The 20,109-nt window shown below is 36.3% G+C and overlaps 1 protein-coding gene across 2 annotated transcripts in view; it reads right to left on the reverse strand.

Moving 5' to 3' along the window:
* Positions 1-20,109, reverse strand: part of zc3h13 (zinc finger CCCH-type containing 13) — a 46,860-nt gene that overhangs the window by 23,604 nt on the left and 3,147 nt on the right. For both annotated transcript variants that reach the window (XM_042334108.1, XM_042334107.1), the window contains exons 2-9: positions 16,139-16,271; positions 11,126-11,235; positions 7,513-7,624; positions 6,780-6,891; positions 5,866-5,901; positions 5,087-5,226; positions 2,178-2,329; positions 1,079-1,279 (exon numbers count right to left, since the gene is read on the reverse strand). In XM_042334108.1, the coding sequence (XP_042190042.1) occupies positions 1,079-1,279; positions 2,178-2,329; positions 5,087-5,226; positions 5,866-5,901; positions 6,780-6,891; positions 7,513-7,624; positions 11,126-11,235; positions 16,139-16,255 (980 nt within the window). In that variant the 5' untranslated portion in view covers positions 16,256-16,271. The remainder of the gene's footprint in view (positions 1-1,078; positions 1,280-2,177; positions 2,330-5,086; positions 5,227-5,865; positions 5,902-6,779; positions 6,892-7,512; positions 7,625-11,125; positions 11,236-16,138; positions 16,272-20,109) is intronic.

Below are 20,109 nucleotides of genomic sequence, written 5' to 3' on the forward strand. Positions count from 1 at the left end.
TCAAAATGCAATGCTAAGTCAAATGGATTCATGTTTTCAGAAGCTTTGAGCTTAAAAAACTGACAAAACTTGCCAAGAATGTATACAACTTATAAATCTTCACAAACCATTGAAAATGTAAGAGGTATTCAGTCACTTGAATTTCAATGCACATAGCATTACTAGCTCAAATCTGGAGCTAAATTGTAATTAGGACCATTAATATAATTTCACAATTATGTAAATCCTTTCAAAATATATTGCTTTGTTAATCTCTTATAGGTTAAATATGACTAATATAACTTAGTTCCAGAAGCTCAAAAAACAGCACCAAATCACAGCCTTGTTGACTTTTACATCACTTCCAGACTTCCAACTTGCAGTACAATGTTTCATATATATGCACCAATATCTAATGTTATCCCATAACAATCAGCACTTATATAACGCCTTTCATGACTTCTTTCATGACATCAAGAAATTTGTACATACTCAAAACGTCACTTTAAAAAAAAATGCAATTGCTGTTTCTGAAATAACAGTGGCAGACGCAAGGAAGTGCACTTGAATTAAAATATGACTGCTCTAATTCTATTCTCTGTTCTACTATTGCGGTGGTCATGATCTCAAATATAAATTTCCAATGATTCTGACTTATGCCAACATCTGAAGTCATTTCACTACTTGTGCAATGATGGCATGTTCGCACATACACAAAACATCATTGGGTCCAATCACTCTGCTGTCGAGCCTTTTCATGAGCATGCTTCTGGCAGGAAACTTGTAATGTAAAAGCAGCATAAGCAACGCACTTTGACACAAGAGTTAATATAACAGCTCTCCGACCAAATTCTGTTAAGCCATTATCCATCTTATCTTTGAATAGATAAGAACAAATTGCATTTATTCCTTCATGTCCGGAGGATGTCCCAAGGCACTGGACATTCAAGGGTTTGCACCTGAGAAGGGGATTGGAATCAAGAGGGGTGGAGGGGAAGTGGGGGTGGGGCTGACCAAAGGGTGAGTGAGGGCAGTTAAAACACAAATAAATGTTTCAAGCAAAAGGTGGTGTCTACAAAATTACAAAGCAGCCACTCACCTATGTTTTTCTTTTTTCTCTTTATGCCTTTCTACGTCTCTTCCTCTTTCTCTACTCTCTCTTGGTTTTTCTTCAGTTCGTTCTTTTGTCCTCTGCTTTTCCTTGTGCTTTTTAGCTACTGAAATCTCTTCATGAAGAGGCGGTGGTGGGCTTGGAGTACGCGGCCCTTTCTTTTTACTCTGAACCACTTTAGAAGATCTCCTGGGAAAGAAGATAATCCACATGGTTTACATCAAAACTACCTACTTAATTACATTAACAGCTCATCTAACTCTTGGCTTCAATACTAGTACCTAACAGACAAAATCAGCACTTCAGTAAATCAATATACCAGGGTGAAAATACATGTAAATATTTTACAGTGGGCTTTCATTTTTCAAAATTCAGAACAGATCTTATATTTACTTTTAGTCTTGCACTTATCATTTTGTTCATCATCACTTTATACTACAGTATAATGTTCAGCTTTTGAAGTCGTCAGAAAGGAAACTGGTAGCCTCAATTCCTTCATATATAGCCACAAAGTAACATGCCATTTCACAGAACATGACTGTTTGTAAGGTATACGATTACATTGCTGAAATCTACAATAATACTTGGTATTTGGTATAGTGGCTATAACATCAAAACATGTGAAATGTTTCACAGCTTTCAGTGGAGTGAAGTGACTATTTCTAAGCAAACTTGGCAGCAACCTTTGCATAAACAGCTATGAAGTGAATGACCTATTTTGGAGGAATGTTGGTTAGGACAGTGAAACTGCCTTCACTTTTTGAATAGTGTCACTGAATGTCCCTGAATAGACAGGTGGAATCTTGGTTTAACATCTCATCTGTAGTGTAGAAATCCCCCCAGCACTGTATTGCAGTGTCAGCCAAGTGAAACTATAAATTCAAAATCCTGAAGTGGAGCTTAAATCGACAACCATCTGACCCAGAGGCAAGCATGGTACCGAACCATGCTGATACCTTGCCAATAAATCTAGATTTTGATGAAAAAATGGTAATACATGTAGCCTTGCAGTCAAATGATAGTACAGCAAAGTTCACACATCCTGTGACTACAAATTAGGAAGATTTAAAAAAATAATTACACTAACCTCTGTTGTTCTCCTATTGGAGATGACAATCTTAATCCTTTTTTGTCCTTCTTACCAGAGGAAGACACTTTTGGGCTTGTTTTATGCTTGGGAGATCTGCTTGGCTTTCTTGGAGATGGAGAGCGTTTACTTCTTACAGGCTCTGGAGAAATCTATGAAACACAGAACCAAAGGGATTTGCTCAAATTGATCTCTTTTCCAATTCCCATACACTATCCAACCTTTGAATTGAAGCTTTGTTCTATCCCGTCCAATTCTACTCAGTACTTGAATCAAGATCAGTCATAATCATTAAAATTCTTTCTTCATATACTTTGTATTAGAGCTACATTCACCCGAATAATCAATAACGCAGATGGTTTTAAAAAATTCCCTAAACTTTATATCACACAATCCCAAGAGGTGCAGATAAAGACCATTTATCCCATTTTAATCTCGTCATTCAGGAATACCAACCCAGCATCCAACCATTTGTTTAATGAATCTGTTTCCTTGGCTTCTACACTTCCTGATAACCCATTCCAACTGTTGACTACCCTTTGTATTTAGATATGCAGTACTCCCTAGTAACCATCCTAAAATTGCCTTTCATAATCTTGAACCTGTGCCTTGTTGTTCTGCTGTCTTGGCATATTTAAAAATATTGTTCTGGATTACTTTCTTAATCCTATTTAGTATCTTATTTATTTAGTATCTCCATAAGGTTCAAAATTGTTCCCACTAAAAATAAGACAGTGGGAGTTCGGAGAAAAGAACAAATGTTAGTGAAACAGTTCAAAATAGAACCTCTAATCAAAATAGAATATAGGAAGTAGAGAAGTGAAAAGGGACATAAGAGGGGCGAAGAGATTGTACGAGAAAAGATTAGCAGGAAACATAAAAGGGACCCTAAGGTATTTTATAAGCATATCAAAAGTAAAAGGTTAGTCAAAGGTAGGGTGGGTCTAATTAGGGACCCAAGTGGAAATCTTCTTGTTGAGGCAGAGGGTATGGCTGATGTACTAAATAAGTACTTTGCAACTGTCTTCACAAAAGAAAACGATGCAACCAATGCCACAATATCGCAGGTGTGTGTGTGTGAACAGAAATTGGATATGATAAAAATCAACGGAGAGGAGGTACTAAAAAGGCTGTCAGTCTTCAACATAGATAAGTCACCTGGTCCGGATAGGGTCCATCCTAGGTTACTGAGGGAAGCAAGGGTGGAAATAGCGGAGGCTCTGGCCACAATCTTTCAATTCTCTTTGGACACTGGAGTGATGCCAGAGAACTGGAAGTTTGCAAATGTTACTCCCCTGTACAAAAAGGGGCAGAAGGATAAACCTGAGAACTACAGGGCAATCAGCCTAACACCAGTAGTAGGGAGACTTCTGGAGACTATAATCCGGGACAATATAAATTCTCACTTAGGAAAATATGGTTTAATAAAGGTCAACACGGATTTGTTAAAGGCAGATCGTGTCTGACAAACCTAATAGAATTTTTTGATGAAGTGACTGAGAGGGTGGATGAAGGTAGTGCAGTAGACATAGTTTATCTAGATTTTCAAAAGGCATTTGACAAAGTGCCACATAAGAGACTTATAAACAAAACAGAAGCCCAAGGTATTAAAGGGACTGTGGCAACATGGATCCAGAACTGGTTAGGAGACAGAGAGAGTGGTAGTAAATGGTTGCTTTTCTGACTGGAGGGAGGTGTGTAGTGGTGTCCCTCAGGGGTCGGTATTGGGACCACTGCTCTTTCTGATCTATATTAATGATCTGGACCTGAATATAAGGGAGCACAATTTCCAAATTTGCAAACGATACTAAGCTAGGAAAAGTAGTTACTGGTGAGGAGGATAGAACTCCAAGAGGACTTAGACAGATTGGTAAAATGGGCAGAAACATGGCAGATGAGGTTTAATATGGAGAAATGTGAAGTGTTGCATTTTGGTAGGAAGAATGAGGAGAGACAGTATAAGCTATATGGTACAATCTTAAAGGGGGCAAATGAACAGAGAGACCTGGGGATCCACACAAGCAAATCTCTGAAGGTGGCAGGACTGGTAGATAAAGCTGTTAAAAAAGCATATGGGATACTAGGTTTTATAAATAGGGGCATAGAATTCAAAAGCCAGGAGGTTATGTTGAATATTTATAAAATGCTGGTTAGGCCTCAGTTGGAGGACTGTGTTCAGTTCTGGGTACCACACTTTAGGAAAGATGTTAGGGCATTGGAGAGGGTGAAAAGCAGGTTTACCAGGATGGTACCAGAAATGAAGGACCTTAGTTATGAGGAGAGGTTAGCGAAACTAGGATTACTCTCCCCATAGAACAGAGAAAATTAAGAGGGGATTTAATAGAGGTTTTCAAGATCATGAGAGGATTTGATAGGTTGAACTGGGACAAACTGTTTCTACTGGCATGTGGGTCAGTAACCCAAGACACTGATTGAAGATAGTTGTTAAAAGAAACAAAGGGGAGGCTAGGAATTTTTTTTTCCCCCCGCGAGTTGTTCAGATCTGGAATGCATTACCTGTGGAAGCCGATTGAATAACAACTTTTAAGAGAGAAGTAGGTGGTTATTTGGGGAGGACCGAATTGCAGGGCTATGGAGAGAAAGGGGGCCAGTGGGATTGAGTTGGATTCCTCTTTTAGGAGCTGGCGCAGACATGATGGGCCGAATGGCCTCTTTCTATGCTATATGATTCTATAATTCTATGAAATATATTTAAGGTTGAAATGGCGTTAGAAAAGAAAGGGCAAGGTTAACTTACAAAGAAACAAATTGTAAATAGAATTAAATCTCAACTCAAATGTGTTTAGTTTCTGCTCATAGATAATGGACTGTTTTTGTCAAGTATTAGCATTTAGCAAAGCTGCAAGGTTTCCCTGGACACACATACATATAGAGGGTTATACATATACCTCCTTCTTAATGACTATTTCCTCTCTTTTTTCCATATTTTCCTGTTCAAGTTTCATTAATTCCCTCTGTATTTTCTGCCGCTTCATTTCAAGGGACAATTCATGATCATAATCATAGTTTACATCTCCATTATCAGAGTCTGTTAAAACACAATGGGAAAGATTGAACAAAAAAAATCACACATATTTGTATAAATAGTATATTTTACTCATATATACTTGAAGAAATAGCTTCTTAAAAATAAAATCTCCATTTAGTCTTGGGGTATTGAGTGTTCTTACTTTTAAGGGATAGGTGTATTCAATTATTTGTTTAAAAAAAGCTTTAACTGTTGATTAAATGCATCAGTCAGTCACAAATATTACAACTGAATATGAAAAATAGCATTATTTTGAATGTTCATTTTTTTGTTAAAAAAATCTAGGGGAACCAGGAGGAGAAGGGAATAGAGTGAACAATATGACACAAAAAAAACTGAGATGACTGGAAGGTTTTAATTTTATCAAATGGTACTAAGTAAGACATTAGTGACTCAAAATTGCTCTTGATCTTTGTCTTTAAAGCATTGCCTAAAAATTTTGGAAAGTTCTGAACAATGTTAAATTGTGGATCAATAGGCTTAAGGCTAAAATGTGAGAAATTTTGAATCTTGATCAGATTTTAGTTGTGATATCGACAGTCGAATAAGCTTGCTGACAATCACTGCCAGACCAAGAACATAAAGTCAGGTTTAAAAAAACACACACATAACTGCTGCATGACGTTTAACTGTTCTTACCTGAATTTGGCCTTTTCCTTTGGCTGTTAAGACAGGCTGGAGAAAATAGAGAAAAATATTTCAAAATTCAGCACATTGGACACATGGACAATGCAATATTTACTCATATACCCACACATCCCACCCATACGCCACACTTTTTAACATTTTAAAATTGAATTAATGCTGAAAATCTCAAAATCATATTCCACAAGCAGTTAAAATCTATTTGTCAAAAGTGTCAAGGTTTTAAACAGCCAGAAGATAATAATTCTTGCATTTGATATAGCCCTTATCACCTCTTTGAGACATCTCAAAGAGCTTTGCAGAATATACTGTGAAGTGAATTGATTGTATATTTTGTGGATGAAACACGGCAGCCAAATGCGCACAACAGTGCTCGCAAAGAGTTGTAGATTGAATGACCAAATTATCATGATTTTTTTTTGAAGGGATTATTACCCCGGAAAAGTACTCTGCCAATCGACTAACAACTGGGTTACTACTTACTGCAAGGTAAACAAAGGCGTGTGTAGTATGGAAACTTGTCCAATCTTCCGCCCTGCCCAGGAATCAAACCCAGGTCCTCTCGCTTGCGAGGTGAGTGCTGTAATCACTGAGCTACAGTACTCCACACATTTAGTAGATTTCAGGTGAGAGCAATTAAAAACTACTAATAGAAAGAAGTGGAACAGTAGTCAGGTAGACCAAATTTTTTTACTTTGATGAGAGCTCCTCCCCAATAGTAGATGCACACTGTATTTTTGATGAAGGATGAAGATACATATACTTAAAGCAACAGTTTTTTTTAAAGATTTCTTTACTGTCTGAAAAGATTGGATCCTTTATGGGTGATCCGTATTTTTTATTCTAATATGGGAGAGACTATGAAATACTAAATTCACACTTTGATATAGAATCAGAGTCCAGTTTACCATCCCTGCCGGCTTCCCATTCGACTGGCTCTTCTTCACTTTCTGGGGTGCGCTCCTTTGTAATTTTCAGATTAGGATCTTTTTCTCGATGCCTGCTTCTTGAAGTATCCCTCTATAAATAGAATAATAATTTTCTCCCACTATACAATGAAAACAAATACATTCAGCACAAGTTTATTTGTCCATTTTCTTACTCATAATTTAAGCTCTTACATATAAACTGGTATAGGGGAGCCCAAACAATATATAACTAGATCGAAGTATTAAATTCCAGAACAATGATCCTTCCTTTGTACAAGATTCCTAAACCAAGGTTAAAATACAAATTAATAATTAGGTTATCATTAATCAACTCGATTTCAAATATTTTAGTATCTGGAACCAATAACTACTATAAACGATCATGCTTATGCTCTTATGCAAGTTAATCCAAGGTTCCTGTAAAACAAATTATAATTTTTATTGTTATATATGAACTATTAAAGTCTATAAAATGGAGACTGTAAATTTGAAAAGTCCCAACTGGCCTTCACTTTTTATAAGTTTATTGATATACATACACCCAAGTGTTTGAATTCGCAGCTGAAAACATCCACTTAGCTCTCAGGGAATCAGTAATCCATTGGACTTGAAATCAAAATTTACTGGAGAAACCTGGCTCCATAACCCAGCACTTTAAAATAAAAAGGGCAACTTTTCAACAGAATTTTTTCTGCAACAGAACTCATCTCACCCTCGCTGGAGATGAAGACTCGTCCTGAGTTCTTTTCTGTGGCTCAGTTTCCACATCTTGTCGTTTGTTCTTCATTCTCTCACGTAGATCACCAGTTGGCCTTTCTGGAGATCTATACAACCATAAAATAAGAAACATGACATAATTTTCATTGTAGCCACAAAGAAAAAAATGTTTTTATATCCATAAATCTTTTCTTCAAATTTCTTATCCGCCAAAAAAAAATCACAAAAGAGATTTCTGGGTGAACATTGCATTATTGATATTTCGCCTACAAAATATACAGTCAACTCACTTTACAGTATATTCGGTGAAGCGCTTTGAGATATCTTGCAGATATGATAAGGCACTAGATCAAATGCAAGGATTTATTATTTATTATAGAAGGAATATGTGGATAAGAACGGATATTAATGGCAATGAGGAATATAAAAAAGTAGGAAAATTTGCTTAACAAATCTGTTGCGATTTAGTAAAATAGTAGAAAAGGCTTGGTCGGCTGAATAGCCTACTTGTGTTCCTAGATTCCTAAAATAAAACTCAACTTAAATTATTTTGAGCATTTTGTTCTGAATCCACCACTGATGAAAACTACAACCCTCAAAAATGGTGCACCAAAATAAAACCAAATGGCAAAAGTTTAGAACCATATTTGCATTGAGTGGATGTTTATTCAATAACAGTTCTGCAGCATCTACAATAAAAGTAAAGTTTTTAAAAACAAGTAGCAGTGTAGCTAAAAGGATAATGATATAGAGTATTCAACTAAGCTTATTTACCTTCCCTCAAAACTTAAGCTTCTGATATTGCTGAATGGAGAATGCTCGTATTCAAACTGGTATCAGCACTCAATCTAACTGTGATGCTAGTCTTGCATGACAAGTAGCTTTGGATTGAAACTCACAACCAGCCCCGAAACTCACACATAGTGTCCGGATGTGAAACATTTTCCGAAGTCAATACATGAAGGTTAAACTACTCCACTTATGACAGCATTGTCCTTTTTCTTAAGACGAACATTTACTGATTTTACATTTTAATATATTTTTAAGGTTCACAGCAGATACATGGTGAGTCAATGTGAAGAATGCAGTGATGAAAGGAGGTTTAGTTATCGGTTGCCCTCAAAGACAGAAGAAAACATGCTTCTTTCAGGATTTAGGATTCAAAGGCTTAGCATCAAACATCCTACACACTAGCTGGCCAGAGACTAAACTGCTTCATTATGTCATAAAATATATTGTGAAGTCACAGCAACATCACTGTGACGACACAAAATGAATCAAACTTTTGGGCGGTTTTACATAAAATTAACACTGCGATTTTCTCTTTAGTCGTAAAAAAACAGATGCAGGACTGTAGCAAGTTGGTACAGCAAAATATTACACAATAAGTTCACATCCATTGTTCCCTATTCAACAAAATTAGTTGTGGGCCTAGTTGTACTTTCACTGTAAGAGCTGAGTGGAGGTGTAGGTTCTTTCCCAGTGCAAGAAATAATGGGCTGGGGAGGGGGGCAGCGCATTACCATAACCTTTTAGGACTGTTTCAAGAGCTTTACTAGGTGGCATCCTGGAGCAGATCACCTGCAACCAGCCTCATCAGTGAGGTAATCTTAATGTGGAGTAAAGGAAGTTTAACATTACTGAAAATAATGAACTGTGCAAACTATGAAAATTGATAAGAAAATGTTGCTGTATTAAAAAGCTTGGGGTAGAAATATGATGAGTTTAAAAAATATTTATCTAGTGAGAATAATCACAACTTTCAACTACACATTACTTTTTAATGCATCTTGATCCTCAGTGGGAAGAATATTGGTGGGGTATTGCTGGCTCAGTTCAGCTGCCAAATTTGCCACAACATCAACATTTTATATTGCTTACAATTTTATAATCGATTCCAGATCAACAAATTATTTTATTCAGTACTAATGTTAGGTTCTGTCTATCTTGCGATTCAGATAGATTTAAAGGGATCACTTTGCCATTGCTATTTCAAAGAATTTATATTCCACATTTCTAATTCAAATTAATTGACTACTTGTCTCATTGGGGATTTGGCAGATGCATATTAATTACCATGTTTGCCAATATAACAACATTCACTTAAATTTTTATCTGTTATATCTTGTAAAACACTCTGGAACTTTTTTTTATGTGAAAGGTGTTATATAGTGCAAACTGTTGTTGGTGGTGTCCTGCATTGACTTGACACTTCATTCAATTTCCCCAATATAAAACTTAGAGGACATATCCTTCAAGTGGATCATCCTTCGTTTGCTTTACGTACAAGTCAGGTGGGATTTTTAAAAAAATACCTTTTTGTTTATACATCCTAGACTATATCCAGCCAAGGAAAATCTGCATTATGTACCCCATTTTCCCTAACTTCCACCAGGGTAAAAATAATAAAATAATCCTTGCATTTGATATAGCGCCTATCGCTTCTTCGAGATGTTCTCAGAGCGCTTCATTGAATATACTGTAAAGTGAACTGACTTTATTTTGTGGGTGAAACGTGGCAGCCAATTGCGTACAGCAGTGCCTTGTGACAAACAGTTCATGGATTGAGTGACCCAATTTTTTTCAGGTATTGACCTGCACTTAGCACTCCTTTTGAAGACTGATCAAGAAAAGGAACTTCTATTTTACCAGATTTGTACAACTTAATTTCATTTTTCTTTCCTCATTTACATTCATTTCCTCTGATTTCTTTAGTTTTCCCACTTGTCTTTTTAAAACAAATTCTAAAGGCATTTTGTTTTAAAATAAGCATCAAATCCCTATCTATTATCCTTTCATCTGTCTTTCCTTTTGCTCAAAAATATGTACAGAGTCATAGTGCATAAAACTGTTTACTGAACGATTAAAGTTTTCATCATTCTCTGTTTAAACAGGTGTGAGTCCACCATTACGAATGTAGGAAGATGTTGTAAGATCAGTAGGTCATCGGGAAAAGGAGAAACCCTCTATGGTCACCTTTATCTTTTACACATTAACATGTACAGTAATTGGTCCAAGTCTGAAAAGTTGTAGGAAGGCGTTTTTCTTGTTATCTGAGACCCTGTTTACTTTTGCAAATTTTTAAATAACGAAACTGGCAAAATCAGTAGATAATATGTATCATCTGGATTGGGATATATTAGTGATAAATGAAAGCTGTTTCAATAACTAATAATGGTTATTAATATAATTGCATTGTTTTATTTGTATTCAATAATCAAACTGTTGATGGTGATATAATAGGAAGGATACAAGTAAATAATTGTTGATCTGAACAAACACGTTCCAGGTCACATGTCTTTGAAAGCCAAATCTACTCTATTTATAGTAAAACAGTATATCCTGTATAGGATTTTGAGAAGTTATCCCAACATAAAAAGCGCTATATCAAATGCAAGGATTATAATGACTATATGGAACGACACTAAATTTCATCTACCAAGGGAAACGATTGTCATACCAAGTTTCCTACATTACAACAATACTCTGATAGGTTTTGCTTAAAGTTGGTGATCTCAAGTTATCATGACATTTAAAAAAATGCAAGAAAAATCTATTAAAAAAAATTCAGAAATTATTAAAAAGTTTTAAAAACCCAAATTCTTTACCTTCTGTACGTGCTGCTGTATCCTTTACCTCTAGGTGAGGTCCCATGTGTGAACCTACAAGTGTTTCCATAAGGACAGTGTCCAGTTTTCAGCCAATTACGGCATTGTGTCTGGATAAAAATACAAGGAATTTGTAAGCATAAAATATATTTTTTTAAAAAAATAATATGCTCAATAAAACAAAATGAAGGACTATCCAGTCTTCTAAAGAAACAATTTGAAAGGGGTGATGGTGGACATGTTTATTTTCACACAAAACTGAGTAGTTAGTGTTGATAACAGCTAGTGTTGATAATCAAATAATTAGCCCATTCATTTTCACTTCAAAGTTTTCTTGATCATTATTTACAAAATGATAAATTGTTGCACCATTTGATGCATTTTTTTTCATATAATGTCATGAAATTCACAAAAAAACAAATCAATGTTGTGAGGAAGCTAGTGGTCATAAGGTGACTGTTCGGTAATTCTGGACTAAGGTTATTAAGGCAAAGTAATTAAGGTTTTTTTAAATTATAAATCACAAGTCAATTTCTGATAGGGAATATAAACTTATAATTTGAGATATTACAAACTATGACTGCATATAAATGCATACAAAAGGGATTATACTTGGAAACTCAAAACAATCATTACAGTAGAAACTTTCCTCCCTACTTTCCAATTAATCAACAAGGCTTCTCTGGTTTAATACAATGCACAGCAAGTTCAGCAAACCCCAATGTCACACAATTAAACATTGGCTACTTTCAATGACCAAAGCAAAATGGCACTGTATTATTTAAATCCAAAATTGCTACCTCATGGGTGATAAAATTTGAAAGTTTAAAAACTGACTGCTGTTGCCACTCTGACATTATTTAAAAAGGATGTTTTGATCATCTGGTATATGAAGTATAATTATCCATTCCAGACTAAGAGATTGTTATAAAGGATTAGGAAGTTATAAAGCCACTTTTTCTTTCAGTCGACTGGAGTGAACCATTCACATAGAATTTTGAAAACTACTTTGTCACTGGGCCTCTCTTTCTAATTGTAAGATTTATTTTGTTGTTTGAAACGAAAAATGTTGTTGCAACTTGAACTTCTTCACATGAAAAAGGTTATGGATACAAATTTGTAAAAATATGGAAGGTCTATTCCTGAATTGGAATTGCTCAAAATACGACTGCAATCCACTTACATTGAATCTCCTAAATACCAGAAAACAAAGTGAAAATGGTTGTATCCAGTTACTTTATGCAGCACAGCAATAATGAAAGAGCTTATGAGTTACTATGCTACAGAAGATAAATGGATCACGATCCCAACCTTTTCATTTTGTTTCCTAGTATTTTGGAAGGTTGACTGAAAGTGCATTGTATTCTTATGTCTACTTATCCATTTTTCGGTTGCACAAGAGTATCTTATTGAGCTCATTTCAAAATCCTAGGTGAATGAGGTACAGTTTCTGGTTCTCAACCTCACAAAAACTGGTGATACTGTTTTTCGATTAGCTGACTAGAAATATACTAGTAGAAGGCAAGTACAATCTTTTTAAAGAAATTGGCAACTAATTAACTGTGTATACCAGTAACGGAAAGCTTTGAGAGAAAACAGACATCTACAAGGTAATAAGTGGTTTAAACCAGAGACAGATACTTGACCTTGCTGTTGGCCAACAAGGTCTAAACTAATTCAAAATAGGCCAAATAAACGTCATCCTCACAGTGCCTTTGACATATCACAGGTGTATAGTAGAACACCTTTTTATCCACCAAAGAAGAGCTTTAAAAGAGCAAAAGTCATCCAGTTCTGTGCCTCTATCACAAGGTTTGGTTCCAAAAAGGGATGGACGTTGACACGTTTGGGGAATGTGTGTTCAATAGACATTTGAATATGTGTTGACCTTTACTGACCTCCTACAATGCTATTCAACAGATAGTATGAACACTGCATTATCATAATTATCTGAACTGTACTTTCTGTAATTGTTTACGTAAGTTTACAAAAGCAATGATTAGTCCGCATGTAGAATAGAAGTGCTGCTCAAATCTTTGTTTCTTCAGCAATTTTTCGTTAATTGTTAAAATAGGGCAAATTGAATCACAATGATAACATAAACCTCTTTCTCTGTTAAGGAGAAGTGTAGGTTGGACACAGTTCCTAACAAAAAAAAAGCTCTGCTGGCTGCTTCATAATGGTTTACAGGGAAAGACTTTTTAAAAAAGGTAAAAGAATTTTGAAGATGCCCACATACGAGAAAAAATATTGATGAGCTTGTATCAGAAAATCTTATTACACTTAACAGCAAGCTGAATTTCTTCCCCTCGTTCTCCTTGACTGAATATTTGCAATTTAAAATTGTTTTGCCAATTTACAAAACATTTATTATTTCAATCAATTAGCTAAAATCTGAAAAAAAGGGTCACCCATAGTTACTTTTCATCCATTCTTATCCTATGTTATCTTTTCAGTGCCAAATAACACTGCACATTTCGTCAATGTCCAGGTTAGGTAAGATTTACGATGGTGACAAATTTTGCTTTCCCAAGCTACACAACTTAATTCTGAAAATAATAAGCCTCATATATATTTTTTTAAAAATTGATTGGTAGATCATTTGTAGAGGGAGATGGGAACACATGTCATTTACCTAACTATTAGTTTATTATTTTTCAGTGATAAATTGCACTGCTCCTTCACCTGTAAATGATTCTGTATTGAAATATTTCATGCAACATCTACTTGTATTGAGCAATTAAAATAATGAACTTTTAAGCACTCAGGCGTGTTGCTAACCAAACAGAAAACAAATTTTCTTTGTAAGTATCCTTGGTAAATTGTCTTTCTTCAGTAAGTACTGCAGGATTTTTTAAAAAAAAGTCCATCAGACCTCACATCCTCTTAATTTAATTAAAGCAAACCTGCACCTTTTGCTTGCTTTGAATATAAAATGAATTTGATTCAGCTGCATCATCCAGGAAAATTATTTTTTCAAAACTGCTGTCACACTGGAAACTAAGAAGTAAGATTGTCAGGTTTCCAAACTCAGCTTCTCTTTTCATCTGTCATCCTCTATGTTGGTAGGAATTACAACAATTCAACCCACTGAAGCAAGCCACAGAAATCAAGTAATTTTGTTAATATATTTAAATGTACAATATTTCAATCCTAACTTTTCATGTAGATGTGAAAGAATTAAAATATTATGGATTTGAAGATGGCAATAAAACGCATTAGTAACTGATTAAAAAACATATTTCGTGAAAGTTCAGAACTTTTGAAAGTAGACTTCTCAGGGCATCAGATCTGTGTAACATTTTGGACATCTTTGTGGGGAAGAGCATGTCTTACCAACTTGCCAATGACCTAGATCTACGTTCACTCTGTTATACAGTATTCATTGCGGACAAACTAATGCTCTGAACCTGCTGAGAGGTGTTTTTGTGTTACTATATACAATTTTGTTAAAAACAATGTCGGCAATTCATGTAAATCCTTTTAATAACGGAAAATTACAGGACTCATATATATTAGTAAGTTGGATATGTTAATAAAGCTAGTTTTTAATTTAAAGTTAATATGAGACACACTAAATTCAATAGTGATTGCCATACTAACGTAAAGCATGATGGGAGGTCAAAGATCATCTAATTACAAAATCCATGTGGTCTCTTAGTGTGCAGGTTCAATGTAATGTTCAGTTAAGGCATCAACTATGTTTGTGAGGGCAGCTGAAGTCGAATGGAGAATATTTCAGTGGTAGCTGCAGACAAGGCAATATGGCAGAAACAACTAAGGCTGTTAACACACCCTGAAGCATCATTACATTTTCTCCTTGCACAAGTGATATTGGTCTACCAACCTGAAAGTCTAATTTAGCAACCTGGCAGACAATCAGCAAAACAAATCCTAAAATTAATAGACAGGCAGCTGAGACTGGATCATTTGATTAACAAAATTCAGCTCCTCAGAACCTAGCCATGATGTGAACTGATGAGATATTTTACTAATAATACATATGAAGAAATGAACTAACTTTCCAAAATTATTAGTTGGCATATATCCTATCCAAATTTATCCGGGCAATTATTGTACTGATTACTGTGCACATTTTCAATTATTAGGAAGTACTATAAGAATTTTTAAAAACACAATTTCTGAAATGACGTGCTAGTCTGTATACATTTTTGAATAAACTCAAAATATTACATTCATTGAATATAACCCTCAAACTTTCAATGAATTCCACCAGTTATAAATGGAGAATATCATCATTTCCCCTGATAACATTTCATCTTTCTTAAAACATCTCCATCCTCCGAAGTTTATCTAATTGATGAACATCTGTCCATCTATATAATTTAAAAGTTTAGCTATCTATTTTCTAGTTTGTTTCAGCGTCTCCTGAGGGAGATAAGAAATTACCAAGAGATCTGAAAAATTAATGTTAAAGGCTAACTATTAAGTAGTTTGGCAGATCCCTACAGAGCTTGCCAGCAAGAAAAACATTTTGAATTGACTATGATTGAAACAGTGTGTTGATGCTCTGTATCACTGAGTATTGATGTGAGTTAGTGCTCTTCATTACCTATCAGAAAGGCACTGAGGAAAATAGACCCTTCGCCAAAGGGAAAGTGAAATTCAAATGGGACATCCTACAATTCTGGCAATGATCTGGAAATTCCTGCCTTCCATACAATTTGGGACCAAAAAAGGGGGATAAAAGTAATACATTCAAAACGGACAAAAAAATCACAGATCAAAAAATAAAGCGAGGTTAGTTGAACTACATTATTAAATAAAACTGCACTGTTGGTTACATTAAAACATTTATTTTCCTTCATCTAGGGGTATAATGCTTCATGTGTCAGTATGTTTATGACATATGTGCTTTATAATGGGAAACCCCATTAACACAATCAATGTGCACTAAACTTACTGGCACATAACCTCTCCCCCATGCTCTTTTAAGAAAATATTACCAAATAGATGTTAAAATAGAAGCTGTCCCCGTTATATAATACTGACCTCAGCACTTGGCCCTGTGCTAGGCCCAAGCCTTTCAAACACACTGGGTCTACGAGACGTGCTCTCAGAAATGGTCTTTGAATTTTCAACAGTAACCTTCCGCCTCACTTTTGACATTCTGATTCATTGGAAGCTAAAAATAAAAAGACAACCATATGAAAGTGTAGAGGATAAAACCTAGCTGCTTCATGTGCACTTCAAGGCTTGTTTAATCATTAAACAGAAAAATACAAAATATATCTATAAATTAAGCACATTATATAGAAGATGGTCCTACTAAACATAAACATTGTGTTCTAATTTGCATATTCAAAATAAGGTTAAAACAGATATACAGACTTAGTGTCTGGTTCACTGCATTTCTCAAATTCATCATGAGAACAGTTTGCATAGAAGGACTGTGCCATTATTATTGAAAAGGCCTGAAACATTGATCAACAAAATAACACAGAGCTCTGACAATCCAATGACAAATATCACACCATATTTAAACACTATATGCTCATTCTCTCTAACTCAACTCACTGATAAATCGCCCTTCAACAGATATTAGTTTACAATTAAATCAAATATCAAACAAGTTTCTGATCCCAAGCCAACAACCCCAACTTTGACCAAAATTTGCAAGACGAATTATCATCCTCAGCAACAAACTTTTGACAAAAATTTAATTTAGCACAACAGTATTATCTCTCCTAATGAGAGGTAGAAACAACAATATATGCCACTCTGCCTTCCCCCACTCCGCAACTTTGCCTGGCTCCGCCACTGTCTCACACCACAGGCCGCCAAAACCTCATCTACACTTTCATTACATTGAGGTTTGACTATGCAAACTCCCTACTTGTCAGCCTTCCAAACTCCTCTCTCCATAGGCTGCAGATCATCCAGAACTCTACAGCCTGTGTCGTCTCCCGCACTAAGCTCCGTGACCCTATCACCCCCATCCTTGCCCAACTCCACTGGCTTCCCATCACACGGAGGATCCAGTTCAAGATCCTGGTCCTCACCTTTAAAGTTTAGTGCACAGTCTTGCTCCCCCCTACCTCTCCGACTTCCTAACCCCCTACCATCCTGCTCACTCCCTTCGCTCAGTGGGCTACGGCCTGCTTCACGTCCCCTGCCTCGCTCGCCCCACTATTGGCAGGTGGGCCTTCTGCTGCTCTGTCCCTACCCTCTGGAACTCCATCCTGCAGTCCCTTCGCCTCCTTCAACACCTATCTCAAGACCCTCCTCTTCGATCGTGCTTTAGATCACCCTGCTTCCCCCCTTGCCCCCCGCCCGCCCTCCACCCTCCCCAATGATGATCCCCAGCTCAAGTCTGAAACTCTGTCTGTCCAGTGCTTGGGTCATTCTCCCAACGTGAAAGGCGCTATAAAAATGTAATTTGTTTTTGTTGTTTACTCCTCCAGCGACAGCAAACAAAGCAGCAACCAAAGAAATTGATTATGTTCCTTATCTATTTGCTCAACAATGTAAATCATTTAGTGATGGGAAGCTTGTCAAGGAACAATTATTGGATATGGCCATTGCAAACATTGACCCCCATGTCTGTGGATAGTGTCACCAAGAAGCATGTTGATGAGGAAAAGGCGGAGGAGGAAAGCCCAGAGGTACCCACTGCAGGTGCCTGTGCGAGGGCGGGAGGAGAAACTGTTGGAGGAGACAAAATGGAGGTAGTGGGTCAAACAGGAACTGAACCAGGAGAGTGCGGTTCCACAGAGGTGGATGAGGGAGGAGAGGCAATCGTGGACTTTAGCATGGTCGATTATGTCAGAGGTAGCAGAGAGGTCCAAGGGAGGGATCAAGGGTATTTTTTTGAGGAGGGAGTGATGATGGTGATTGTGAAGGGGACGATGGCAAAAAAGAGGGGTAGGTTTACTATATCTGCCATCATGGAGCAGAGGAGGGACAGTTGAATGGTCAGCAGATGGGTGGGGAAGGGGTGAGGGAGCAAGTGATAAGCTTCATTTGGATTACGAGGGCTACAATTGTGCAGCTAAGGGATAACAGTAAAAGACATGCTGGTGCTCAAGCATGTTGCCATGAATACAACATTTCTGTGACATTGCTAGAATCCAAGTTTGATCTAATAATAATAATAATCCTTGCATTTGATATAGTGCCTTATCACGTGTTCTAGATGTCTCAAAGCGCTTCACAGAATATGCTGTAAAGTGAATTGACTGTATATTTGTGGGCGAAACGTGGCAGCCAATTACGTACAACAATGCCCCGCAAACAGTCGTGGATCTAAGTCCGATTTGATGATCTAAGTAGCCTACTAAGGTATAAAATTGGCACATCACAACAAAAGGGTTTATCCATATGACATAAGATGCTTGTACTGTACACACTTTCCTGTGTAAATACAGAACTGTTGTAATCAATTATGATTAATGCACATATTATATGGTAATGGCTCACACAATACAATTCCTTCATGCCTCTGACGTTAACATGAATTAAATTCTGTGTCACATTGTTCAACAAGAATAGAGTACTTTTAATTTCTTCTGTCAGATTTCATAAAGACCACAGGACTTTATAAACCAGGCCATAAAAGAAACATGTAGCATAAGTAATTCAAAATACAAACAAACTGGACAAATTCACCAACGTGACAACTAACTATTGTAATAAAAATGCACTGGCAGGCCATTGCAATCCTCAGCACAATACCGGAAATTTGACTGTATAAAGCAACTGATTTATACAATTCAGACAGCATGTTGTGAAGCATAAAAATAGTAGCGCCTCACACTGTGCTCAAGCATGCTACAATTAATGCAACACTTCTGTGACATTCTTACAACAGCTTTGTTTTGTTACCTAGTTTTGCTTTCATACATTGTTAATGTTATTGTATTTATCGATTCCCAAAACCCAGCAATTTTGCAGTTTTGCATTTTGTTGCTGGGCAAGAGTCACAGATCCTCGTCTGTATGCATCATGTCACATAGCATTCAGTAAATATGTTGTAAAGAACTCTACCTGAGTCACAATCATTACTTTACTACAAGCTTTTTTCATATCTGTCCAAATATGTAATCAATCAATCAATCAATTTCTACATAGAAAATAATAGGTTGAAAAGAAGAAACACTTATCAGAACTCTTGCAGCTTCACACACAAAAACACTGTTGCATCACACCTCAGTCTTTCTCGGTGGAGACATCAATCATTTTCAAGTACACAACAAAGGTTTTCTCAATACCATCTACAATCATTGTCCATGACCAACTTGTGAATAGCTTCATCATCGTTTTCAAAACTGAACTGTCTTTTCACAAAAGTTTCGTCTTCTACACAGTTACCAGCATCAACTTATACTTTAGGAGATTTACTACTTTTCATATCAGGCTAGTTTTTCAAAAGCGATTTTATCTAGTCAAAGATTTTTCTGGTCAAATTGGTGGCTTCCTTGTCTTTATCAAGATTATAAAGACCTGCCCATGTCATTGTAGGTCATTTCAATCAAATAACCAAGTTTGGGGCCTACGCTGCTCCACTAACACTTCAAAGATTTCTGAGTGCAAAGCCTATTCACAATAGAACCGCTTGGGAACCAAGCGCTCTGGGATGCTAGTCTGCATGATTAGCGCTATATAAACGCAAGTTGTTGTTCTTGAAATGCTAAAAAAAAATGGTCCTGGAATAGAGGACAAAAATCACTCAACAACATATACATTATTAAAACATTTCAATTTAGTTTGGCTCCTCTATAAAATACGAAAAACAAAGACTCCAGCAGATTGAAAATTAAACAAAAAAGCTGTTTATCAGTAGAAGTCTTTATCAGGTATGGGCCAAGTAATGCACTGCATGAGCTCATAATTTCATCGCTGCCACCAAATACTCTGTAATGAACATCACCAGTTGAGTTCAGATCCCCAGATGTGATACTATGGCTGTATAGTGTTCTTGTCAGGCCACACTTAGCTGCATACAGTGCCGGTTACCGTGACAC

Source organism: Callorhinchus milii, unplaced genomic scaffold (assembly GCF_018977255.1).
Source record: "Callorhinchus milii isolate IMCB2004 unplaced genomic scaffold, IMCB_Cmil_1.0 Scaffold4, whole genome shotgun sequence".
In the NCBI taxonomy this organism is placed as follows: Eukaryota; Metazoa; Chordata; class Chondrichthyes; order Chimaeriformes; family Callorhinchidae; genus Callorhinchus; species Callorhinchus milii.